The sequence below is a fragment of the Haliotis cracherodii genome, unplaced genomic scaffold (assembly GCF_022045235.1).
Source record: "Haliotis cracherodii isolate W230 unplaced genomic scaffold, xgHalCrac1.p SCAF_3, whole genome shotgun sequence".
Lineage (NCBI taxonomy): Eukaryota > Metazoa > Mollusca > Gastropoda > Lepetellida > Haliotidae > Haliotis > Haliotis cracherodii.
The window spans coordinates 40,572,522-40,600,198 of record NW_027266286.1 but is presented as its reverse complement, the minus strand read 5'-3'; the positions used below and the strand labels follow the sequence as shown (position 1 = coordinate 40,600,198).

The window sequence follows — 27,677 nt, the reverse complement described above, 5'->3', positions numbered from 1 at the left end:
AATTTCATGGGTTATTTACTTGTGATCAGAATGTGGCTATGTCATGCAGTGGTCAATCATGTGTCACATGTACATTGCAAGTGACTGTCACTCAGCTGTCACTCAGCTGTCCCTCTGTCTAAGTTACAGATATGATAGTAGAACATACAGGCAAAGGACCAAAATACAAAATCATTGCGAAATGTAGTACAGTGTTTCTTAAAGAAAATCAAATCTAACAACCACTGAATATGACAAATGAATGATTTACCTTAGAACAGAATCTGAAACTTAATTAATTTACCAAATCTTGTTTGAGATTATCTGGTATGTGTTATGAAATATTAATAAAAGGGTTGTGACAATTTTAGATATAAGGCTGCTTTTATCAAATGTACTCTAAAGTAAAGAGTACACAAACAAGGCAAATGTGTTGTGATCCAATACCCCAAGATTCAGTACTGGTTCTGTGGAGGAAACTGCCTGGGGTGGATTCAACTTTGGCATTACTGACAGTTTTAGTTTCCTTCCTTGGCAGACACAGCAAAACATGGCTATGGAATATTTATAGCTAATACAGCAATATTTCTTCATATTGGAATCTGCATTCCTACCTAAAATGTCAAATATTATTAATATTGCATCATAAATGATTATAACGTTCCACACATATGATATTTCACTGTGAGGAGATATTTCATCCACAGAACATGTCAGAAAATAGTATATTTTATTTGATTCTTTTTCAGGCACTGTACGGGTTTTTATTTGTAGTCACATGTGATGGAGAAGTGTTTTATGCATCTAGGACTGTAGAGCAATACCTTGGCTTTCATCAGGTGAGTTGTGATGATGATGATGATGTTGATGATGTTGATGATCATGATCATGATCATGATGAAGATCATGACGATGATCCCTGACAAGGCAAAAGACTAGGATGATGAGGATGATTAAAACTGATGAAAATAGCCAAAAAGAAATGATGATAACACTGATGATAACTATTACTACTGATGACTATTGTGTAAAGAGTGTAAATCAAATATTTTGCTGGTAGTTTGAACATCTGACGGAGGTGTTCATTGTGTGTATTATATCATGTATCGCTCAGGAAACTTTAGAAATAGTTTAATGAAGGTTTCCCTTCCACTTAAAAAAATGCCATGGAAGATCCCTCTAATTCCTTTCTGGGTAATCTTCTGATTAATAATCAACATAAATGACCCACAGTTTAGTCCTTTGTGACCGTATAACCCTTAACATCATCATCAATTCACAGTTAGTTTGCTGACAAAACACTGAGTACAAAGTGACAACCAGCATTTTTAGTTTGCACTAAATGACCTGATCGTTTTAACAATAAAAACCCTTTTACAATTATATACCTAAAGCCCACCAGCAATAGGTTGTCAAACATATCCTGCCTCTTTGTCCATCTAATACACTATTTCTGTCTGGTAATTACAATGAAGGCTTTTAATATACATGTTCCTCATAGCATTAAACATGAAGGGTTCACAAAGATTTATACGCAGGGCAGATGTTTTCAAAGGCTCAGTGCTCGCCCCTAAATAATAGGCGAGGCATATGATGGTCTTTGGGGGCAGGGTCACCTATATCGTACTTGACTCCCATCAATTGTTGTGTAAACATTGTGAGGGTGAAATTAGGGGAGGCAAATCCCCATCAGCCATCAGCCACCACAGGTCCCATCATAGAGGGAGAGATTTACCCAAGGGAGAGCAACCCTTAAATTAGCCTTTCGACTTAGTGTGAATCTTCAATTGAGAGGAAGAAAGGGATTCATGAAGTTGGTATTTAAAGATGGCAGTCAATACAAGATGATTTATCTTCTTCAACTGAGTGAATCGATTTACAATCCAAAACAGCAATTAATTAGACGTATTGTTGACATTTTTTGGCTACTGGGTGTCAGGATTATGGTAAACCTCTTTCTGGTGTGAAACATGAAGTTGCCACATCTTTGCCAGTTCTCCTGAAATCATCAGGAGATTTGGGGGTTTTATGCCTTTTTCTTGGATGAAATTTCTGGAAAACTATGTACTTGAACACTAAGATATTGTTTTTGTGATGTAAAAATGTAATTTATTGTGCATGCAGTAGGTTTATTAATTTTTGGTGGTAATTTGAATAGTTCTAGAAGATGTGCCAAATTTAAGAAATTATAAGATCACTGGGGTTTTTTAGATTATTTTACGAATGTTCATTTTCAAAGTTCCTTTATTATACAATCAACAAACAAAATAAGAATTATAAAATAGATATGTCTCAAATACATTTATTGTGAAAAACATGTTTAGGAGTCAAATACAAATAGCAGAAATAATGTTAATCTGGGAAGGTTAATCTTTATTGGAAATTTATTGCCATTACTTTAACTAATCATAGAAATGTCGATATCTGGATGGTAAAAAGGGAATTAAATTTGATTTTTAAAATCAGAATAATGTGAACACGAGGAGGGCATTCTCCAACCATGAAATTTTTATTCTCAAAAGACCTTTAAATTTTAATGATTCGTCTCTGGCACATTATGTGGATGAGAAGTGCACCAAATGACTGGGGAAACTCATACGGACTATGCTATTTCAAACTCCCATAATTCAGCTGTGATAATGAGTGGAAGAGTGTACCCACCGATGTTTGAAACAAATAAGGGTAGATCAGTTTTAGGATTTTACCCTTGAGGTATTCAAATTGCATCAAACCTGATACCTTGCATGACCTTTCCGAATCAGGTAGCCAAATATTTATCTGACCTATCAACTTTTGGTATTATTTGCAACAAATATACGCATTTGGGGCTCCGCAATAGCTAGTAATGTTGACCAAAGTGTCACGGAGCAATTAATTTAGCAGATGCTCAGTGACGGGTGACGGAAGGGTTTCTAGACCCCTTGAAACAATGTTGCAATGGCTGCCTCACTATTGTGATAATGCAAAAGGCATGTATGGATTATACGGTGCCATGTGCTTGAAGCAGGGCACCTGACAAATAATCCTGGGAGTTAACCTAAGCATTGTGGCAATTTATCCTCTTTAGTCTGCAGTGGTCGTGGTTGTGCATTACTTCAGGGTCAGTAGAGTACATTCTTCATGCATACAGTTACATAACTGAACTGTGCAACTGTTGTTTGTTCTTTTTTTGCCAATTTTGTTGTCAAATTTTGTCCTTGTATGACATCAGTTAAAACCACTGTAAAACTTCTTTGTTAGAACTGATACAATGGTTTCTAAACAAGAACAGGTTGATGAATATGAATATTTGAAGTTGTATAGATAGATACGTTTTCTATTTGAATAGCTACAATTGCGTTTAGTTTAGTTTATATGGTTATGTAACAGTAAACACAGACTAAGGCAAGTGTTCTGCCACATTTATGTAGATTGTTTTTTACATTTTTTCCAAAAGTTGGAAGTTGCAGTTTTTTTAACTCATGTTTTCCTTGAACTTATTTGTGAAAATCGTCTGTCTTCTATGCCTGAAATTTCATAATTCCTTCACAAAATGGCTATATTGAAATACACTGTGACTGATTGTGCAGATGAAATAGTTTCACTGAAATTTTCAGTTGCCTTCACAAATGTCAAACATGCCACTGCTATAGTTAGGAGGTTTTTTTCTGTTTTAATCTTCTTAAAAATTATAAATATCTTTTTTTATGGTACATCAATTTATTAATACATCAATGTGTGACTGATAATTAAATCCTGTATTTTAAACTGGAATAGGTCTTTCATGGGTAAAAGGCATTGACTCCTGATTCAGATTTGATGAAAGTTGGTATGTACATTTCAGTCTGACATCATCCATCAGAGTGTGATGGAGTTGATACACTCAGAAGACCGGGATGAGTTCAAACGCCAGCTGTCCTGGTCGTCCGGCCTGCCACAGGAAAAGTCCAATATTCCTCTCCATGAAGTTATGTTGCCAGGTACGTCGGCACTGTACACAGTGTCACACTCCGCATACTGTACTTGGCACTTGATCGGCACTGTACACAGTGTCACACTCCGCATACTGTACTTGGCACTTGATCGGCAGTGTACACAGTGTCACACTCCGCATACTGTACTTGGCACTTGATCGGCAGTGTACACAGTGTCACACTCCGCATACTGTACTTGGCACTTGATCGGCAGTGTACACAGTGTCACACTCCGCATACTGTACTTGGCACTTGATCGGCACTGTACACAGTGTCACACTCCGCATACTGTACTTGGCACTTGATCGGCACTGTACACAGTGTCACACTCCGCATACTGTACTTGGCACTTGATCGGCACTGTACACAGTGTCACACTCCGCATACTGTACTTGGCACTTGATCGGCAGTGTACACAGTGTCACACTCCGCATACTGTACTTGGCACTTGATCGGCACTGTACACAGTGTCACACTCCGCATACTGTACTTGGCACTTGATCGGCAGTGTTCACAGTGTCACACTCCGCATACTGTACTTGGCACTTGATCGGCAGTGTACACAGTGTCACACTCCGCATACTGTACTTGGCACTTGATCGGCAGTGTACACAGTGTCACACTCCGCATACTGTACTTGGCACTTGATCGGCACTGTACACAGTGTCACACTCCGCATACTGTACTTGGCACTTGATCGGCAGTGTACACAGTGTCACACTCCGCATACTGTACTTGGCACTTGATCGGCAGTGTACACAGTGTCACACTCCGCATACTGTACTTGGCACTTGATCGGCAGTGTTCACAGTGTCACACTCCGCATACTGTACTTGGCACTTGATCGGCAGTGTACACAGTGTCACACTCCGCATACTGTACTTGGCACTTGATCGGCACTGTACACAGTGTCACACTCCGCATACTGTACTTGGCACTTGATCGGCACTGTACACAGTGTCACACTCCGCATACTGTACTTGGCACTTGATCGGCAGTGTTCACAGTGTCACACTCCGCATACTGTACTTGGCACTTGATCGGCAGTGTACACAGTGTCACACTCCGCATACTGTACTTGGCACTTGATCGGCAGTGTACACAGTGTCACACTCCGCATACTGTACTTGGCACTTGATCGGCAGTGTTCACAGTGTCACACTCCGCATACTGTACTTGGCACTTGATCGGCACTGTACACAGTGTCACACTCCGCATACTGTACTTGGCACTTGATCGGCAGTGTACACAGTGTCACACTCCGCATACTGTACTTGGCACTTGATCGGCAGTGTACACAGTGTCACACTCCGCATACTGTACTTGGCACTTGATCGGCAGTGTACACAGTGTCACACTCCGCATACTGTACTTGGCACTTGATCGGCACTGTACACAGTGTCACACTCCGCATACTGTACTTGGCACTTGATCGGCACTGTACACAGTGTCACACTCCGCATACTGTACTTGGCACTTGATCGGCACTGTACACAGTGTCACACTCCGCATACTGTACTTGGCACTTGATCGGCACTGTACACAGTGTCACACTCCGCATACTGTACTTGGCACTTGATCGGCAGTGTACACAGTGTCACACTCCGCATACTGTACTTGGCACTTGATCGGCAGTGTACACAGTGTCACACTCCGCATACTGTACTTGGCACTTGATCGGCACTGTACACAGTGTCACACTCCGCATACTGTACTTGGCACTTGATCGGCAGTGTACACAGTGTCACACTCCGCATACTGTACTTGGCACTTGATCGGCACTGTACACAGTGTCACACTCCGCATACTGTACTTGGCACTTGATCGGCACTGTACACAGTGTCACACTCCGCATACTGTACTTGGCACTTGATCGGCAGTGTACACAGTGTCACACTCCGCATACTGTACTTGGCACTTGATCGGCAGTGTACACAGTGTCACACTCCGCATACTGTACTTGGCACTTGATTGGCAGTGTACACAGTGTCACACTCCGCATACTGTACTTGGCACTTGATCGGCAGTGTACACAGTGTCACACTCCGCATACTGTACTTGGCACTTGATCGGCAGTGTACACAGTGTCACACTCCGCATACTGTACTTGGCACTTGATCGGCAGTGTTCACAGTGTCACACTCCGCATACTGTACTTGGCACTTGATCGGCAGTGTTCACAGTGTCACACTCCGCATACTGTACTTGGCACTTGATCGGCAGTGTTCACAGTGTCACACTCCGCATACTGTACTTGGCACTTGATCGGCAGTGTACACAGTGTCACACTCCGCATACTGTACTTGGCACTTGATCGGCACTGTACACAGTGTCACACTCCGCATACTGTACTTGGCACTTGATCGGCAGTGTTCACAGTGTCACACTCCGCATACTGTATTTGGCACTTGATCGGCACTGTACACAGTGTCACACTCCGCATACTGTACCTGGCACTTGGTCGGTTTCATGTTATGTGATGTCAAATACATGTTGAGGCATGTCAGTTCCATGTGTACTGGTAATCATATTAATGTCATGTCATGTCAATAATATGTCAGTTCCATGTGTACTGGTAATCATATTAATGTCATGTCATGTCAATAATATGTCAGTTCCATGTGTACTGGTAATCATATTAATGTCATGTCATGTCAATAATATGTCAGTTCCATGTGTACTGGTAATCATATTAATGTCATGTCATGTCAATAATGTGTCAGTTCCATGTGTACTGGTAAACATATCAATTTCATGTCATGTCAATAATGTGTCAGTTTCTTGCCATGTGATTTTCATCAAAGTGAATGTCAATTTCACTGAAGAACAACAGTTTCATTCAAGACTAGTTGGATTTGGTAGATATTTCAACTGGAAAGCATGATCACAGTATGTAGCTATGGCAAGGTACATAGCTGGAGGGAAAGTACTGAAAATGAAATAATTACTACATGCTTGTCTTTTCTTTTCCAGAAAATCATCATTATCTCCATCGGTCATTCACAGTACGATTCCGCTGCCTCCTTGACAATACATCAGGGTTCATTGTAAGTACTAGCCTACACTTAGTGTTGTAAGTACTGGCCTACAGTTAGTGTTGTAAGTACTGGCCTACAGTTAGTGTTGTAAGTACTGGCCTACAGTTAGTGTTGTAAGTACTAGCCTACAGTTAGTGTTGTAAGTACTGGCCTACAGTTAGTGTTGTAAGTACTGGCCTACAGTTAGTGTTGTAAGTACTGGCCTACAGTTAGTGTTGTAAGTACTGGCCTACAGTTAGTGTTGTAAGTACTGGTCTACAGTTAGTGTTGTAAGTACTGGCCTACAGTTAGTGTTGTAAGTACTGGCCTACAGTTAGTGTTGTAAGTACTGGCCTACAGTTAGTGTTGTAAGTATTGTCCTACAGTTAGTGTTGTAAGTACTGGCCTACAGTTAGTGTTGTAAGTATTGGCCTACAGTTAGTGTTGTAAGTACTGGCCTACAGTTAGTGTTGTAAGTATTGGCCTACAGTTAGTGTTGTAAGTACTAGCCTACAGTTAGTGTTGTAAGTACTAGCCTACAGTTAGTGTTGTAAGTACTGGCCTACAGTTAGTGTTGTAAGTACTGGCCTACAGTTAGTGTTGTAAGTATTGGCCTACAGTTAGTGTTGTAAGTACTAGCCTACAGTTAGTGTTGTAAGTACTAGCCTACAGTTAGTGTTGTAAGTACTAGCCTACAGTTAGTGTTGTAAGTACTAGCCTACACTTAGTGTTGTAAGTATTGGCCTACAGTTAGTGTTGTAAGTACTGGCCTGCAGTTAGTGTTGTAAGTACTGGCCTACAGTTAGTGTTGTAAGTACTAGCCTACAGTTAGTGTTGTAAGTACTAGCCTACAGTTAGTGTTGTAAGTACTGGCCTACAGTTAGTGTTGTAAGTACTGGCCTGCAGTTAGTGTTGTAAGTACTGGCCTACAGTTAGTGTTGTAAGTACTGGCCTTTAGTATTTAACATTAAAGTTTATTATTTTGAATAATTGATGCAGATGGCCTCGGAACAATAATTTCCATTTTTTGGCTAAAAGCAGAAAAAAATTAGGTTTGGTTAGCTGACCAGTGCCTGAGAATGAGGACATAGCATTGTGTGTGAACCTTCTACTGTGTTCTCCTACATACACACACATTTTTTCTTAATCTCTACTGATCGATGGTAAGGACTTTGTTTCAGTTTAATTTATTGCAGTAATGATATAACAGCAATGGCATTGCATTTCCAGACATTAGAGATCAATGGTTGGATACGAGTCTTGCATGGACAGAACATCCGTGCAGAAGAGCCACAACTAGCACTGTTTGCGACATGCTGTCCGTTCGGACCTCTGTCGTTGTTTGACATTCCATCTCGGGAACTGACCTTCAAGAGCAAGCACAAGATGGACTTCTCCCCAATCACCATGGACAGCAGGTAGGGAACACTTTCACTTACAGGACACTGACAACACTGGAACCTTGTCAGTCCAGACTTTGCTACCATTTTAATCCAGATTAACAGGGTTCTGGAATATCACATTATGAAGATGTTGTTTGTCTTGATCTCTTGATCTCTTGTTATCCTGAAGGAGGTGCTTTTCCACCACCAAGACTTCACTGCTCACACATGTTGATAATGACATTTTATTGACATCAGTATGTTTCATTTAAGTAAGTAGGATGGTTTTACGCCGCTTTTAGCAATATTCCAGCAATATTATTGTGGGGGACACCAGAAAATAGACTTTACACATTGTACCCATGTGGGAATCGAACCTGGAGGGGTCTTCAGCGTGACGAGCCAACGCTTTAAACAGCAGGCCAGCCAATGCCCAATGCCCCTATGTTTCACTTGAGTGAGTAAGTGAGTGACTATGGTTTAACGCTGCTTTTAGTAATATTCCAGAAATATCATGGCTGGGAACACCAGAAATGGGCTTCACACATTGTACCCATGTTGGGAATCGAACCTGGGTCTTCGGGGTGACGAGCGAACGCTTTAACCACTAGGCTACCCGACCGCCCCATGTTTCACTTGAACTGATATAGACACATATGATAGATAAATCATGCTGTTTGCTTCCATCTATATACATCTTTATATCTGAACAAAGAAAAGTTAGAGAATGAAACTTTTGGATTGAAATGAGATCTTGAGGAAATATTCCAACCCGGAAGGTGTACATATATGTTATGTAATGTGCTGTATCAAATTTTTAACAGCCAGAAAGAATGTCACAAACATACAGAAGATATACTGTTACTGTCGAGGGGAAGTTGATTATTTTCCCGCAAGGGTTCAGCTGTGTATAGGACATCGGCATTCCAGTTTCCTTTTAGAAACACCAGTTAATCCATATCATGAGTGAGTTTATTTCCTTGGATTTCATATCATCAGTCAGTAGATCATGTTTCATTAGAAATTAATAAATCAATATGTCATTTTCAACTAAAATGAGGAAAATGATAAAAATATCAGAACAATATCGGGTCTTGTGCATATGAAACAGTAAGGATATGATATTCTCTGTATCATGAATTATCTGAAATTGGAATTCAAATTAAAGTTTACATATTTGTGTGGCCTTTGCCGTGTTTTAGTATATCCTCATTCATACTTTTAGTATATCATCATCAATACTTTTAGTATATCCTCATTCATACTTTTAGTATATCCTCATTCATACTTTTAGTATATCCTCATCCATACTTTTAGTATATCCTCATTCATACTTTTAGTATATCCTCATTCATACTTTTAGTATATCCTCATCCATACTTTTAGTATATCCTCATTCATACTTTTAGTATATCCTCATTCATACTTTTAGTATATCCTCATCCATACTTTTAGTATATCCTCATTCATACTTTTAGTATATCCCCATTATACTTTTAGTATATCATCATCCATACTTTTAGTGTATCTTCATTCATACTTTTAGTATATCATCATTCATACTTTTGGTATATCATCATTCATACTTTTAGTATTTGTCATCCATACCTTTAGTATATCCTCATCCATACTTTTAGTATATACTCATCTATACTTTTAGTATATCATCATACATACTTTTGATAGATCCTCATTCATACTTTTGGTATATCCTCATTCATACTTTTGGTATATCCTCATCCATACTTTTAGTATATCATCATACATACTTTTATTATATCCTCATTCATACTTTTGGTATATCCTCATTCATACTTTTGGTATATCATCATTCCTACTTTTAGTATTTGTCCTCCATACTCTTAGTATATCCTCATCCATACTTTTAGTATATCATCATACATACTTTTAGTGTATCTTCATTCATACTTTTAGTATATCATCATTCATACCTTTAGTATATCCTCATCCATACTTTTAGTATATCCTCATCCATACTTTTAATATATCCTCATTCATACTTTTGGTATATCATCATTCATACTTTTAGTGTATCTTCATTCATACTTTTAGTATATCCTCATCCATACTTTTAGTATATCATCATACATACTTTTAGTGTATCTTCATTCATACTTTTAGTATATCCTCATTCATACTTTTGGTATATCATCATTCATACTTTTAGTATTTGTCCTCCATACCTTTAGTATGCACCTTCCCCACCCATCAGCCACCACACACCTTCTGGCTCTGTCCATGAGAGAGATGTGCAATCTGTTACATAGTAACGTAGGGTGCACAAGTGTGTCGCCATCTCTTTGTGTGTGGTCAGTTCCCACACACTCGGACCACGGGTCACTGATCTCTCCACTAGAGGGCGCTCCATTACAAAAACATTGATGGGATATTGAGGAATTGTATTAGCTAACCTGTCAGCTGAGAAAGCAAGAAACAGATTTATTGGTGTTCGTTTCAAACTTCTCCTCGTCAATGTCCGGGTCCCATGGTGTCAATGTAATGTGTAACCCCTCATGTAAAGAGTATATATCTGGGTAATTTCCCAGCTGAGTAGCTGCTGTTGTGTGCATGGCATAATGGAACAAAGTATGCCAAAAGCTGTTGTTATCCGGCTGGTCATATGGAACTTATGTGAATGTGAAATATTAGTCATCTGGAGATTATTAAACAAACATTTGTGCATTACTGTTTCAATTCATTGTATTCTACAAGATATCAGTGGGGCAAACTACTATGTTCAGTGAATAGTGTGAGTGGGCAGTTATTGATGCCATTGATAATTTCCGTCAGTCGTGAGAGTTAGTGTCTGCCAAAACATTCACTTCCATAAGCACTTCTTCATTTGAACTAAACATTATATTTGTCTTTCTTTATACTTACATATCTATTTATGATATGCAAATTTAAGAAAATAGAAACTTTTTTATAAACCTTAAAAATACTTTTATTCAATTTCAGAAGAATCACTTGAGGTATTTGATTAACATCTGTGTCGTCTTTGTTTCGAGCTTTTCAGTGGCTCATTGCCGAATCATGTAAAACAATAAAGCAGATGAGTATCTTCATCTTAGAAAACCACAACATGTTAATCGGAGATCAACAAATTTTGTTTGAAAAAAAATTGAAGTGTAACCTATGTCTGACTGCGAGTAATCAGATCTTTGAATCATACCAAACATCTGTCTCCCAATGGATCTGTTACCATCCAGGGTCGCCGGGGTGGCCATACTCAGTCCCCAACAAGCGTATACAAATCGGCATCACCGACAAGATCAGCTCTACTTGTATACTATAGCAGTATTTGACTCCGGCTACGACATACACAACGCTTATTTCATCGTGTACATGATCAGGTGGCAGTCACATGGGTACACGTGGGTTGGGTTACCTCCCCTGCGAAGATCCGCGGCTATACTGCTTGTGTAAATATGGGAGCTATTGTCTGGTGATTAATTCTTGTGGCATGTATAGTTGGGCATTTGGTACAGTCTTAGAACTGCTGTATCAAGCACTTGTAATAATTGTGGTCTGGAGAATGTGGGTTTTTCTTACCCAAGTGTAACTAAGTGTATTTGGGACACACCTTTACTATTTTTCAAAATAATGGATTTGACTGAATGAAGCCAGAAGCCACACTAAAAACAAAGAATGAATAAAGTTCACATTTTCCCAATACTAAGTGATAAAACATATACGAAACATCCCAAAACATCAAACAAAAAGCAACTTAAACGTAACACCACTGAAACAATAGTTGATCAAACACGTAGTATAGTCTCTATCCACAGCGTATACATGGAAGTCTTCCAAACATCTACCTGTTTCTTTGAAATATATGGCATCCTGCACTTAAAGCATTTTTTTCACATGAAACTAATGAATAAACATAACAAAAGAAAATAGTCAGTTACACAAATTTGACTTCATCTGGCCAAACGAACTGGATAGTTAAAATATCTGTAAACCAACAATTATGTTAAAACACATGAAATATTCCTAAGTTACACATGGGAAGAAGTGGTCGTGTTTATTGCTGTGCAGTGAGAGGATGGATGTCTGTCCACCCACATGAAGTATTGTTAGTTTGGACTGGGCAAGGTTTGTCATGGCACAAAGGTCAATAAATATGACAACTATTTCTGAGGATGTGGAGAATGCAAATTGAATTTCATTTACAATAGGACAATGCCATGTTACAATGAGCTACCCATCCTTTTGACAAAAACTCAATGAATGTAATCTGGAATATTGTAATATACACTGTATAATAATATTGTATTATTACAGAAAACAGTTTCTTATTTGTAAATATTAGCCCATGTAATTAAAGAATTTTAAATACTTTTTTATCACTTTACAATAAATTAATTGCAGAATTTAATGAAATTTGTTTAATAATGTTCAATGGCTGTGAGTTAAAAGAAGTAAGATTTTATGTTTTTTCCCCCACCATATTGCAGCAGTCTAACATCAGGAATATTAACAACAGGTTTACACAAATCTATCTTCTCAATTATAATGACCTTTTTTATCAGGATGATTGAACGTTTTAGCCACTGGTCTACTGCCCCTCTTTTTTTGATAAAACAACAGCTAGGCAAGAAAAGTGACAATGAAGTTGCCCACAAATCCTACAAGCTGACACAGACCATCTCCATCCATTGTATGGCCATTGCATTCCTGTAAAGAAACAACTTGATAATTACAGTCCCTGAAGGTGGCTTGAGGATTTAGTTGTAAAAGGCTTTTAATACTATTTAGTGGGAAATCTGGGAGTGACCTTATTTGAGTGTATAAAGCATGTTTGTAATGGTTGTGTCCCATTCAGTGCCAGGCCAGGATGAGAATTAACTGTGTTGTTTACAGTTTCTCTGGGTACAGGTTAATTTCTGGTGTCATGTTACAAATCCATTTGTTTTGATTTAGTCTCAGGTGAAATTGACAAGGACTTGAGTGGTTTTGTGCGTGTGTACTCATTATGATTGTGGTGGGTGACCACTGCTTGGACTTGTGGTCATCTTCCACACCTGAGAGGGTGGATACAGATGACCAATGGTTGCAAGTGTGGTCATGTGACCACTGTTAGACCACTGGTTAGACCACTGGTAAGACCTCTGGTTGGATCATTGGTTTGACCACTAGTTAGATCACTGGTTAGATCACTCATTAAACCACTGCTTAGACCACTGGTTAGATCACTGGTTAGACCACTGGTAAGACCTCTGGTTGGATCACTGGTTAGACAACTAGTTAGATCACTGGTTAGATCACTGCTTAGACCACTGGTGAGATCACTGGTTAGACCACTGGTAAGAACTCTGGTTGGATCACTGGTTAGACAACTAGTTAGATCGCTGGGGTTAGATCACTGCTTAGACCACTGGTGAGATCACTGGTTAGACCACTGGTAAGACCTCTGGTTGGATCACTGGTTAGACAACTAGTTACATCACTTGTTAGATCACTGCTTAGACCACTGCTTAGATCACTGCTTAGATCACTGGTTAAAACCCTGCCAGGGAACTCACACTTAACACGTTTTTATGATTGAGGGGGTTTTCTTTAGGGAATATTTAGAGCCAAACACATTATCAAAGAATTTTGCAAGATTTCTTTAGCCTAGTTTATTTATATAAAACTGTCATTATTTTCTAATATTTAGGTAATAATTCTGTTCTTTTCATAACTTTACATGGAAATTTCATATTCAGGAGTTTTTATATAGTTTTCAAACCAAAGTCTAGTTTTTGAGAGACATTTAAAATTTATGTTTTTTTGCAGAAATTCTGCAAAGTACACTTACACCATTGATAAATACAATGTATAGGATCAAAGGAATTCTATATTTAATAAATGATAAATCATCAATATTTGATTATGCAAATGAGCCTTTTCATAATAATTACTCTGCACAAACTAATAGCCAATATCTAGTATAGTATGGATAAGACATTCTTTATATGCCCTCTTGAGACGTGTCAGTGCAGTTACCTGCATTTGGGCTTTTCACTGTCCAGGGTGATGGTCAGTGTGACCTATGACCTGCGGTCAAGTGCTTCCACCTGGCCTGGATTACCCGCTGGGGCCACACTTTTGTAAATGGCTGCTGGTCAGACAAGAGGTGGAGAGAATCAGCAACAATAATTAACTTGTAGGGCACAGCATAATTATCAAGTTCACAACAGCATATTAATAAACTTGAAATGTACTAAACTACCTCAGATTTAAAAAAATCTGCTTGTTTACACTGATTGTTGTTTTTTGTAGTAAACTTGATCACAAGAATAGTGAAACTGACACCTTCCCAGTGACATTGACAGTTTGGTACACTACTAAGTGGAACCTCCTTGGTGTATTGATCACCTGCCGAGAACAGTGTTGTTGTTTAGGAGTTTCCTAATGACTTCACAGTGGTTTTTTTTTCTTAGTTACGGTTTCAAGTGTTTGAAGGTATAGAGTTTGTCACATGTTGTAATGTGACGTCGTCAATTGCGGTGTCAAGTACTCTGACACTGCTTTATATAATCAATCTGACGGTCATTTATGTCTAATGTCTGTGAAATTGACAACCCTTTCATACTCCCTGCTTCAACTATAACAAAAGCTTAGGTAATATGATCTCTAGTGACTTTACAATTTTTGTCGGAATAGCTTGCTTAAAGACACATCTACTGGTGTTTATGTACATTTCAAACTTCCTGTCACACAAATCTGTATCTACGATTTATCACAGCACTTGTCTACGATGCATATCAGCAAATTGACCTATTTGTGCCTTAATTTCTTTGTGCGGCCATATGAATGTGAATTCCTTATTTCCTTCACGTTGAAATGTAATCTTCTGTTCCCGTATTAATCTTAACTGCCCTAAGTTAATGACATAGTGCTATAAATTTGGTTCCTGAGACAGGTACGTTTTGTCCTCGTGAAAACCTGACAAGCAGGGTTAGTTATTGTCATCATGTTCAAAGAAATCGACGATCAAAAACCATGTGCATTGCTAATTGACGCACATTTCAAAGTGACATTGCAGTTGAAGATAGACCCCTTTCTGGTTTGTAAATTAATTATCCCTCATCTGATTAAACCAGTCGACTGCAATGGCAAGCTGCATTACCAGGCAGTGACCTACATCAGGAAATAGCTACAAGATTCTGGGAAAGATTATGTGAATAGAAAAATCTGTTTCTTCATTTCATCTAGTTCTCTCAATTATGATCGAAAACCTCAATGTTCTTTAAAATTATCATTGATATGATACCTTTAAATATTCAATGTCATGATAAATATTTAATATATCATGTACAATATTTTTTTTATCTTTGTTAATCATTCAATGTTGAAAAGGACAAAGCTTAAAATAATAATTTTAAGATGAAAGTATTTTCAATATTCAATAAACCACCCACAGACATTGATATTGTGCACCTAAAACACACTCTGACATGATAAGACACAGGAATCTTGAAAGATGGGGGTTCAGTCTACAAGAATTAAAATACACGTTGAAACCCTCTTAACTCAGGCCTTGTAAACAAAGGCCCCTGTCCTGGGGGTTTGTCTGTACATGGAAGGGACAATGCTACCTGACTATGTAGCTTTAATGGGGAATCCAGACGACTAGACAATTATCTGAAATAACAGGGTTATACTGTATAGCATTTTAAAATGAATATTCATTAACCAGTGTTACGTGTAAGTTTCAAAGTGGCCTGTAAGTGTGAGAGTAAATATGTTCCCCTGAGCATTTGTTCTGGTGGAGCTGATATACTACATAAGAATTCCACAGGAACATAACTCTTGGTACATGGAATGTTCAGGGGGAATCCACTCCCGCTCCTCCACACCCCAACCTCCAATCTCCCCCCCAGGACAACCAGTGAGCACGGCTTCAGAGTAGAAAACTCCCTGTGATTGTATGAGTGGATACAGATATGATAGTTTGTCCAAGCCACAAGATGCTGAGATAAAAGGTTGTTTGTTTCAGGGGCAAGATGATGTTTGGTTATGCAGACCATGAGTTGGCGTCAACATCTGGCTACGACCTTGTCCATCCCGATGATCTCTCCTACTTTGCCGCCGCCCATCAGGAGTGTAAGTATCAGAAGAATCTGTAACATATGTTACAGTGTCCACGTTACTCCCAGCTGACTTACCCATGTAACAAGATATCTGTAATGTGCTACTGTACTGGGAAGAAATCATCTCACCAGGCCAAATGAAACACTGTTTCTTCAAGCAACAAACTACGGAATGATGGGAAATGAAATTAACGAATGCCTGTTTCAATCAATCATTTTGAAGTGTTTGTTTCATGGAATGAATCAGGTGGAAATGCAGATTCTAGTCAGCAAGAAGTCATTCATTTGAATATTGATAAAAAAAAATAGAGTGGGGGTCGTAATTTTGCTTCAGATGTGATGATGGTGATATAGCTGACTGTATTGACGATGCAATTGACGTTGGGGAATGACTGTACCTTGTTTACTGATCGGTGGCAATGATAGTGATTAAGTAGGATGATTGGCAGGTTAGTTACTGATAACAACATCCTTTTGTCTTACTTGTGTGGAACACCATCCCTTGTCGACCACATCTCGATGCTTCACACCATAACCAAGACAGAAACGTGGGGGCCCTGTGTTATGGACGCTTCTCAATTCTCAACTAATTTACACCACTGGCAGATGTCAGACAGAAATTGATTAGGAATGTCAATATGCAGAATTAAATTTCCTACAGAAGGGTAAACTATAGGAGATGTAATGTGACTGGGTGTACATTTCACCCCTGAAATTGACATCATGGTAATGTGAATTCACATAAAAAATGTACTTGATTGCTTTAAAGTAATTTACTGGTTTGTCCTTGCGTAACTTCTTGTTGCTTGCATTTTGTTTTTTATCTTCCTGGAAACTTTTAATGTTCTTTTCATGTTGTTTTGAACAAGCGAAGCGGTTTTTCAAGATTAGATTTCTTCACCAGTTCTCGGAATGTTTTTCTGAGGAAACAAAACACATTTTGTTCATGTTGCTCAGTCGTCAGTACTAAGATGGATGTTGGTACATTGGAAGTGTTTGCTTAGAATACTACTAGGTACATGATAAGAAACTGTGCATCGAAGTTGCATTTGAAAAACAAATAACCCTAATGAATGTACTCTTCACAATTAGAAAAGATATCTGCCAAAAAAATAAAGAGCGCTCCCAGCACAGGTATTGGCTAAGAATAGACCAGTACTGGACCTCCCTTGTTGTATTGTAACTCTAATGTATAATGTCAAGAGATATGGTTCACACTTATTATTGTATTTTTGGTCTATTTCAGTGATAAAAACAGGCAGTTCTGGCCTGATTGCCTACCGATGGCTGACCAAGTCTTTCCGATGGCTGTGGCTTCAGTCCAGTTGTAAGGTCATCTACAAGAACAGCAAGCCAGACTTCATAATCTGTACTCACAGGCAGCTCACGTGAGTGGTCAGCTGGTCATGTGACTGGTCATTTACTGATGTGTTCGTGTATCATGTAGAGAAACTATAAAAAACAAAAGTTAAATCTAATGAGTGAGAGAGTTAAAATGTAATATAAAATCTGGAGTTGAATCGAGTGATTGAATTATAATATGAGATCAGATCATGTATATTTCACCATATTGCAGTTGTATAAACAGAATTTCAACGAACAATAATACTTTTTTTATACAATACCAACATTTTCTTAGGCATACCGGTACATCATTCACTACAAACATTAGAAACATGGTGATGATAATACTAATAAAAAATCTTCATGATAATTATAATTATTTTAATATATTATTGTCACAAAATGAACAAATGTAGACATTAAACATTTTATTGACAGTGTTTTGCCCCTTCATCACTGAACAAGTTGTAAACCATGAAATGAGCTAAGAAGCCAGAAGTAGCCCTGAACAATAGTTACAACAAGAAGTTATTTATAAAAAGTGTTCATCTTTTTGCAACTAAATACCTATACAAGAACTATAATATGAACCAATGTTTCTGTTACCTATCAGTGATGACGAGGGTCAGGACCTGTTCGGCAAGCGAGGGAATGAGTTCAAGCTTCCATACCCACTCCTAGACATGGACCTGTGTGCAGGCTTCGGATTCCCAGAGGAGGATCTTGTGTCAAAGAAACCCAACAAGAACAAGAAGAAAGCTCAGGGGCGAGAATATTCCCAGAACACCAAGAAGAGGAAAGGCCCCTGTCCCCTGAACGTCTGCAGTAGCTACGGAGGCTACGCCCCTTTCAACTATGATGCTGGGGAATACAAGTCAGACATTGTGTATCCTAATAATTTTGGATACGACTCTGATATATATCGCTCCAATGTGTATGGGTCACTGACCGGTTCAATGTACCCTAGCTCGGATGCATACAGACTAGAATCTGACAAACATGGGCTCTCTAATGGATACATTTTGGATCCTCGACAATATCAGCCATCTTTACCTTACTCCACAAACAGTTATGCAGATATCATCACAACAGCACCAAAATATGGTCTGGACTATGGCTACGGCTTTGACCTTGCCAAGAAGGGTGTGTGCGAGGAATTACCCTTCTATGAAAATGACTCACGGAAATATGGATATGATTTCCATCATCATGAACGTTTTCCATCTCGTCTGAACGGGTCTCTGGAGCCAGTGGATCTCCGTTCAGCATCTGTGTACAATGCAAACTCATTCATGAACACAATAGAAGGGGCTGTTGCCCCTCCTTGTATACCATCTTCAACGCTTTTCCGGTCTGTCCATAATCAGGGAGTTTATCCTAAAGACACTAAAATGGACACAAGGTCATCACCAGACCCTGTGGTCAATGGTCAAGATCTCGTGCAACACTCTCTCAACCACAGAGACAGCTCTGTGATAAAAAGCGCTGGACCTGGTGTTCGGGACAACATTGGCTTGGACGGGAATATGACCCCCAATGTGTTACATAACAGTAATAAGACCCCCGATATGAACGGGAGTGTTTGGGGGCACTGTGGAAAGGGTCCCCCTGCTTACCACCAACGAGGGAGTTTAGGGTCTGGTTCTGACCGCGGAACAAGTCCAGCTCAGTCGGATCTCAGTGCATCAGAACTGTCCAGTGGAACTCCTAATAAAAATGATCTTGTGATGAACACAAGAACAAGTCCCAAGATCACTGGGGTTCCAGCCTCAGTCATTCATTCCAAGTAAGTTCTTACGTCAGGTTTTAACTCCACTTTGAACACAGTTATAGCAGGGTGTGTCAGCTTAACCTTGAGACCAATGAGAATATTTGTGAGAAATGTGGGATATCATCAATATGTTTCTCATTGAATATTGAATATCACTACACTGAGTAATCAATGTCAAATTATTAATATTGCTTCATCTTTCTTTTAGTCCCTCCTGTGACAAACAACAGCAACATCAACAGCAGTCTGTGATGGGGGGCATCCCTGTCCCTGTTGTGAAGGCATCGCCATGGGTAGCCACCCATCACTACAATAACAACGCCTACACAGACAAGGACTGGGGCACTGGCTCAGACATGTATGCATGTGCATCCAAGAGAGCTATGTTGGCTGATACCGTGGCACATCAGAAGGTACAAACTCGGGATAAACTTAGCAGGAATAGAGGGCTGGGGATAGGGATGGGATTGGAGTCATGGATTGGGATTTGGGCAGGCAGGGCATGGTGGTTGGAGTGGAGTGAGGAAGCAGGAGGATGGAGGTTGTGAATAGGTGTTGGGGGCAGAGATTGAGGGGTTGGAATGGAGGTTGTGAATAGGTGTTGGGGGCAGAGATTGAGGGGTGGGAATGGAGGTTGTGAATAGGTGTTGGGGGCAGAGATTGAGGGGTGGAGATGGAGGTTGTGAATAGGTGTTGGGGGCAGAGATTGAGAGGTTGGAATGGAGGTTGTGAATAGGTGTTGGGGGCAGAGATTGAGGGGTGGGAATGGAGGCTGTGAATAGGTGTTGGGGCAGAGATTGAGGGGTGGAGAAGGAGGTTGTAAATAGGTGTTGGGGGCAGAGATTGAGGGATAGGGCTGCTAATAAGTTGGTTGGTCTGCAGGCAGTATCGGATTGAACAGGGCATGGAGATTGACTGTGGGATACATCATATTGGAAGTGTTGGGCATTAGAAGTACTGAATTAATGTGGTCAGGCATGAGGCTTGGGCTGCAGTGGAGGGTGGGTTGGTGGACAGTATTTTACAATGTGGAGCTTAATGGGATTCATGTTAGACAAGCATGTTTGTTTTAAGAAATATTTCTGTTTCATTGTTATGAAGTTATTTGATTATAATAAATTATGTTAATAGTAATATTATTTGTTATCAAATAGTAAGTGAAGTGTTGTAAGGCTTTGTAGTATTGACTGTAATATTCCCATTGCCTATTGTTCGTCCGATTGTGAAAGTACTACATTAACTGGGTCATGGACTGTCAGTAACAGATTGCCTACGGGATACTGAGGCGTATAAACATAAAAGATAACACATTTGTAAATGTCATACTCCATCATGGATGATAATTAGATGGATGTAAATGAATCTGCTTCACTTTTACAGGGAGTAGGGATTGGTTTCGTCATCAAAGACAAGTTCAATTTATGCTGTCCAGATTCATCAATTAGCAGAACATAGAATGCAATCATCCATTATATTTATGACCTTTTTTCTTCTTTTTTCAGCACCTGGCATTGAAGAGTGTCACAGACAGGGGAGATAATCCATTACTTAGTTTCTCTGAGATGACCCACACATTGCTAAGTGGCACCCACTGATAGAGGCCAACATGAAACTACATGTGTCAAAATGAACACTTTTTCTATTTAAGTGTCAGAGCTCAAGGTGTGCTTATGACCTTGACCTATCTTGTTGACCTTGGACTAAAGCACAGTAACTTACTGGATATTTTCAGCAGTGACGTGTGTCAAATGTCAGCAAATTAATTTACAAGGTTTATATGTTGTCAATCACAATGACCTTGACCTTATTTATTTAAGTCAAATTTGAGATGGGTTGCCATGTGAAAGACGATGCATGGTTGCACACTGGGAGAACTCATTGTGGTATGAGTGTAAATACACTGTTTATGTTATGTCATTAAAGAGAATCTATGTCACAATATTTTTCTTGTCCTATATGATTCATTATAATTGTACCTCGTTGTTACTTACATCAAGTCACAAAGAAAATATAAGTCCCAGCAGAACTGGCTTTAGTATCCATGAGATCGTTCTTTACAATGAGAAAACATAAAGCATACTATTAAACTCTTTATTCTCATATACTTGTTTCAATACAGATATATGCATTTGTCATTTTTTATTAGTGCTGTCAATATGGTCACTGATATTATTTTATTGTATGTTTTGTTTAGGTTTTCTTATATACAGCTTTTTTTACACAGTCATTTTTGTTAATTTATTTACAAAGCTTTTCACCAAATATTATGATATGACCTATGGATTCAGCTTTAAAGTGTACTACATTAAATGCACTTGCTCGTAGAAATATCCTGTAAAACATTTATCTCTGCATTGAACAAGAAATTCTGACTTTATACTAGCAGCTTTATCAACAAGCAATTCATTTGTTAAAAGATAGTGTTCTTTACAGCCAACATAATTTTTTTCAATGTTTGAAGTATATTTGTGGACCACACATCAGATATGTACATGTTTGTGATATTGTGTTCAAGTATTTACTGTAGAAAATGGAATACAGTAGACATTTTGTATTGTAGTATTTTTTCAAAATGATGATTAGGTAACATGTGAAGTCACACTACAGTATCAAAAATTATCTGAAAATATTTGCTCAATTAATAACACTATTTCTGTAAATAGGTAAACAATAATGAGGACAACTATATTCTCCTTATAGTCTGCATATGTTATGACCTATGATTTTTAGCACTGTTGACATGTCTCTGTCAGGCATCTCCTGTTTATGTTGTGTATTTGTGTTTACTTTGACAATCCAATGAAGCACTCAGTATTGTTTTTTAATATATGCCAATATTTCTTGTGTCCCCTCTATTAATTCTATGGTTTTGCCAAATGACAAGTGCTATGATTTTATTTACAGCTTTTCTCAGCATGCTCCAGATGTTTGTTTGTATATTTTGTTGAAAAATATATTTTGAAATGTTATGCTATTTTCATTTGGTGTTGCCAGGAATAGCACATTCATTAAACGCAAAAGAATTTCATTTTTGAAGTGTTCAGCATTTTAATTCATCCTCATTTTTTATTTATGACATGTTATTGATTACAATAATTCATCAGTCATAAGATGCAGTGGTAAGTTAGGAGTACATTTATGAACTTAAAAATCTATTTTTAGTACTAACTAGTAAGTATATTACACTTAGTCTCCTGGAAACAAGAGTTTGTTCAACATAAGAATTGACAGATATTTATGCCTTCTCAATTTTTAAGAATTATTATTAGAATCAAATAACATGAAGTATGTTCAGCACAACATGACCAAGGAAAAATAAAATACCATGGATCTCAATATCCTTTTGTGTATTCATAATTTTCTGTATCTTTTTCTATTACATGTGTGCTAAGGGTTCAAATTTATGGTCTGAACACTCAGGTTATTTGATTTTGAAAGTTACTTTTGGAGGTTTAACATTAACTAGATACAGGTTTAAGTAAATATAAGTTTAATATAGGCAATTGTTTGGTGATTTTTTTCTCATATGTTTGTGAATACTTTGTTTGGTTCTGAGTAGTAAAAATATAATACAGCAAGGGATATATTCATGTTAACTAGGGAATATTCATCATAGTGAATCTGAAATGTTACTGTATATATGAATGTTAAATGATTTTAAGAACATCCATTGCAACCTATAGGTGCTGAAATAGTTATTCCAACTCTCATATCATCTTTGTCGTTCTCGCCATCATCATAGTCATCATCATCATCATGTATTTATTAAGTCCCAGGCTCAAAGTTGTAATTAGTGGTTGTACATATGTATTATTTTGTTAAAGTGTCGAAATGTGTGTTTAGTTTGTGATGTGATGGGAAACATCGGTGTTGATTGCACTGAAATGATACAACGCAACCTGGCAATCATCTTGCCATGACCTTGGGATACATGTGACCTTGACCCAGAATAAGTCTCAAACTTGCCATAATAATTTATCTTTATTTCCATGAATCTTGTGAATAAAGTTGAGAAACTGGATCATCGTGTCTGTGTTGTACATTTCAAATGCTTGACAAGGTTAATGCAATCTATTAAAAAATCAGATCTTAGATCTTGCTAATGCCAAACAAAGATCTTGGGACATCCCATTATGGGTCATGTCAGAACGACCACTCATCCGACCATAAGTGACGATCGGGATGTGTTCTAATCATGCAACCTCGAAAAATCTGACATTCACAGGCTTTACAACTGAATCCATACAATCTAGGCCATCTATTGGCCAGTTTTCAATGTTTTAATCGAGACTTTGTCAAAATATGTTTCGAAGCGAAGTTGCCAGTTTCAACCTAGCGCATCAAAGCACGTGAAAAGCTGCCTTCTGATTGGCTAATGTCGACTTCTTGTCAGTCATTCCACTGGTCGGTCAAAGTTCGCGAATGGTCGGTCTGACGTGACCCGTGATAGGATGTCCTCAGATCACTGTTTAGCGGTAGTAAGAACTAAGATCTGATTGTAATGAGACTAAGTTTAGTGTTACTGGAAATTGAAGGTGAAGGTACATTAAGAGAATCTATGAAGACTCACGATGAGGTCTCCCAAACGTGCTTATACCATTCAGCTTGTCTGCAAAAGGAGGCTAATGTTAACTAAGAGTACATTAACTGTCAGCCCATTGTTATTAAATGGCTGATTTGGCCATCCTTCTTGTTGACAGTCAGTAAGGAAAATGTCCTTAAAATAAATGAGATTTGTGAAAACAGAAATTCTTTTCAACTTTGCTGCATTATTTTAGAAAGATCGCAGTAGATGAGAAAGGAAGTTTTGTCCCTCCCGAGAGATGAAACACTGCACGTGTTAATTCAGTGATGAAACGAATCAGTTCTGTGAAACCAAATGTATAACCTTTGGACATATACAGACAAAGAATTTCATTCAAAACAGATTATATTTAATAATCTATTTCCCCACATTTTGTTCACTGACCAAATTCATGTTATGGGTTGATTTCTGGGTGGGACAAAGCTAATGGAGGCGAGGTGAAATGGGGTTTAAAGTTGCGTTCCAGATTAATTCACTTATATAGCGATGTGCATGCACGTGTGTGTGTGTGTGTGTGTGTGTGTGTGTGTTGTGTGCGTGCGTGCGTGCATTTGTGTGTGTGCGCGCACGCGCGCGCGTGTGTGTGTGTGTGTGTGCGCGTGTGCGAGTGCTTTGTGTGTGTGTGTGTGTGTGTGTGTGTGTGTGTGTGTGTGTGTGTGTGTGTGTGTGTGTGTGTGTGTGTGTGTGTGTGTGTGTGTGTGTGTGTGCGCGCGCGAGTGCGAGTGTTCGGTATGCTTGTAGTAGTCCGGCTCATAGTGCCAGTGCGCTGAGATACCATGCCGCAGTTTCGAAGTTTAACATGAATTCCCCACTCAGACACAGTAAACTGACTCCGATCCGACCAGTCCTTGTTTTAGCCCCTTAATGCCAAGGGCCAGGCAGGGTAACAACAAGTACCATCTTTTTACGTCTTTTGGTGAAAAAGGCAATGGATAAAAACAGCATCCTTAAGAGTCATTTAGGGGTAAATATGCAAATACAAAACGTCATGTAGATCCTAAACAAACATGACGCCGCCCATTTCTATCAGCTATCGTGTCAGATCTTATACAAGTTACTGGGATAATTATCAAATCATCATTATCAAAATAGTAGTCTAAGATATCCATATCAGAATCTAACTGGGACGTAGCTGATGCATTTTACGAATATAGGAATAGGAGATATAAATTACTATTAGAGAGTGCGGTAGGTACATCAGTTGCTGTTCTTACATACCCGTGCTTGTTAACCTCTGCGGCTTGTGTTTTTCCCCAATTATAAAATACATGGAATCGGCCGAAACAAGTCAGAAAGTTTTCTTTGTTTCTTTTTGTCACTATCGGGACATCTGATTTGGGTGGTAAGTTTCCTGTGTCAGGAATAAAAGCAACGCATTTAGCTCACCAAGGCTTGCAAAATACAATGTTTATTTCTAATAGAGGATATATGTTTATAACTAATACAGGATATTTACCATTCCATTCCAATAAATAAAAGCGACAAAATGTTTGCCGTAATCATAAGAAGTCCATTGTACGGTGGCGACTATATCATAAGCATATGTTCATGAATCACTATCAAACTGTCATGAAACCAGGTGTTCGCAAAAGGCATGCCCCTCCAGGCACCCATAAACACATGCAAAGACAAGTCAATTTGCACTTGAAAAGACACGGGAACACATACAAAAGTCAAACTATACAATAGGAATTGCATTGGATGTAATTTTTGCCACTTCTGCATCAACTTCGGAAATGTCCACAATAAAATGTCCTCTATACATGTCTCCAATAAAAACCTTTTAAAAGCTTTACTGAGGCCTTTAATGTTGTAACCCTGATGAAACAACTTTTGAGCAGGAAACTATACCAAAGGCTCATGTCACGTAGTCTTGTGGAGAGTTATTGTCAGTCTAAATCTTTAGGCATAGATCTAAATAGGAAACAGATGAGTCGGTTTCACGGTATCTTTTATTTGTTGAGTTCATTAGGTAATGAGTGGAAGGGAACTGGCTATTTGACCATGACCCAACGATATCAGATCATCGATATACCTGAAGCTTAAGTTAAACTTTTGGGCCAAATTCCCTTCATGCCCTGGTCCGATGGAATGAGAGCGTTACACTATCTTTGTTTGTTTGCTTGGCGACGCACTCAGCAATATTCCACATGTATGACGGTGGTCTGTAAATAATTGACTCTGGACCACACAGAGATTGACATCATGAACATTGATCCACGCAATTTGGATACGATGACATTTATCGACCAAGTCAGCGAGCCTGACCACCCGAACCTGTTAGTCGCCTCTTACGACAAGCAAAGTCGCCTTTTACGGCAAACATGGGTTGCTGAAGACCTATTCTAACCCGGATCTTCACGGGTAAGTTGCACTATGTAACCAGGCTAGCAATCTGGCCTGGCACCGTGCTGTAGCTGATCATGCTATCAAACGTGGTTTGCTTGTTTACGGACCTTGTGATTTCATGCTGCTGACTTACAACACTATTTTAAACTGACGGCAGCATAAGTGTTTTGTTCCATACCATGTAAAGACAGACATAAATAGGCTTGCTATCTAATGGCATATCAATATATTGCAGGAAAATACTGGTGAAGAATTTATTTGCACACTCGTCACAATATGGTTGCACATGTGACCATAAATTATAACTCGTTCACTCATAATAGAAATAATAACCAACAGGAATGTTTCAATTTGCAGCCGGGCCACTGTATTAGTCCTGGAGTCACGTTGTCTGGTCACCACCAGCGAGTTCCAGTGTGAGATGTTCGTGTTTCTCTTTGGAGGAATATCTGAGACCATTAGCTGGCAGGATGAAGGGTTGTGAGTTTGAATCCCACGGTCACTCTGATTATGATGCTTGGTCCGACAGCACCACAATCCCACAGGTGGGTTTCACCAAGAACTCCAGCGTCACTGTAGTTTTACTTCGACATGAAAGAAGGACTACGCTCAAATTGGCAGGCTGTGACCAATATGATTCAAGTAATTCAAAACACACTTCATTTGTCGTCTAATCAAGCTAGCAGCCAAATGTTACTTTAAGTACACCAAGGTAATGGTTTTCACAGCATCAGAGCTAATCAATTGGTCTTCAGCGTCCCAAGCTTGTCGTAAGAAGCGACTAACAGGATCGGATAATCAGGCTAGATGACTGGGTTGATGGATGTAATCGTATCCCAATTGCTTGGATCGATGCTCACGATGTCAGTCACTGGATTGTCTGGTCCAGACTCGATTATGTACGCACCACCGTGCACACAGCTGGGATATTGCTGAGAGCGGCGTTAAACAACTAACAAACACAAAATAAAGATTGGAAACTGACCCTTGACTGTGAAACACTCTTCATTTCTAATATTTATGCATTTGATGTCATTACCCAAAGTCGTATCCATTATGTACATGACTCTCATAAGGAATCGGTATGGGGTTGCCAAGGTAGTTTATTATCATGAAAAAACAACCCATTGAAATACGCCCCTCAAATTGCGTATTTCTTCAAGACGTACCTCTAAAAGCGCATGTTATCATATTA

General features: G+C 38.8%; 1 protein-coding gene across 1 annotated transcript in view; it reads left to right on the top strand.

Moving 5' to 3' along the window:
• LOC139474499 (aryl hydrocarbon receptor-like) overlaps positions 1–21,683 on the top strand; it is a 55,947-nt gene extending 34,264 nt beyond the window's left edge. The window contains exons 4-12 of the mRNA XM_071257543.1: positions 729–818; positions 3,803–3,938; positions 6,906–6,979; positions 8,180–8,367; positions 16,340–16,446; positions 17,680–17,821; positions 18,391–19,563; positions 19,757–19,961; positions 21,051–21,683. Coding sequence (XP_071113644.1) covers positions 729–818; positions 3,803–3,938; positions 6,906–6,979; positions 8,180–8,367; positions 16,340–16,446; positions 17,680–17,821; positions 18,391–19,563; positions 19,757–19,961; positions 21,051–21,143 — 2,208 coding nt within the window. The 3' untranslated portion in view covers positions 21,144–21,683. The remainder of the gene's footprint in view (positions 1–728; positions 819–3,802; positions 3,939–6,905; positions 6,980–8,179; positions 8,368–16,339; positions 16,447–17,679; positions 17,822–18,390; positions 19,564–19,756; positions 19,962–21,050) is intronic.
• Positions 21,684–27,677: the final 5,994 nt, after the last annotated feature.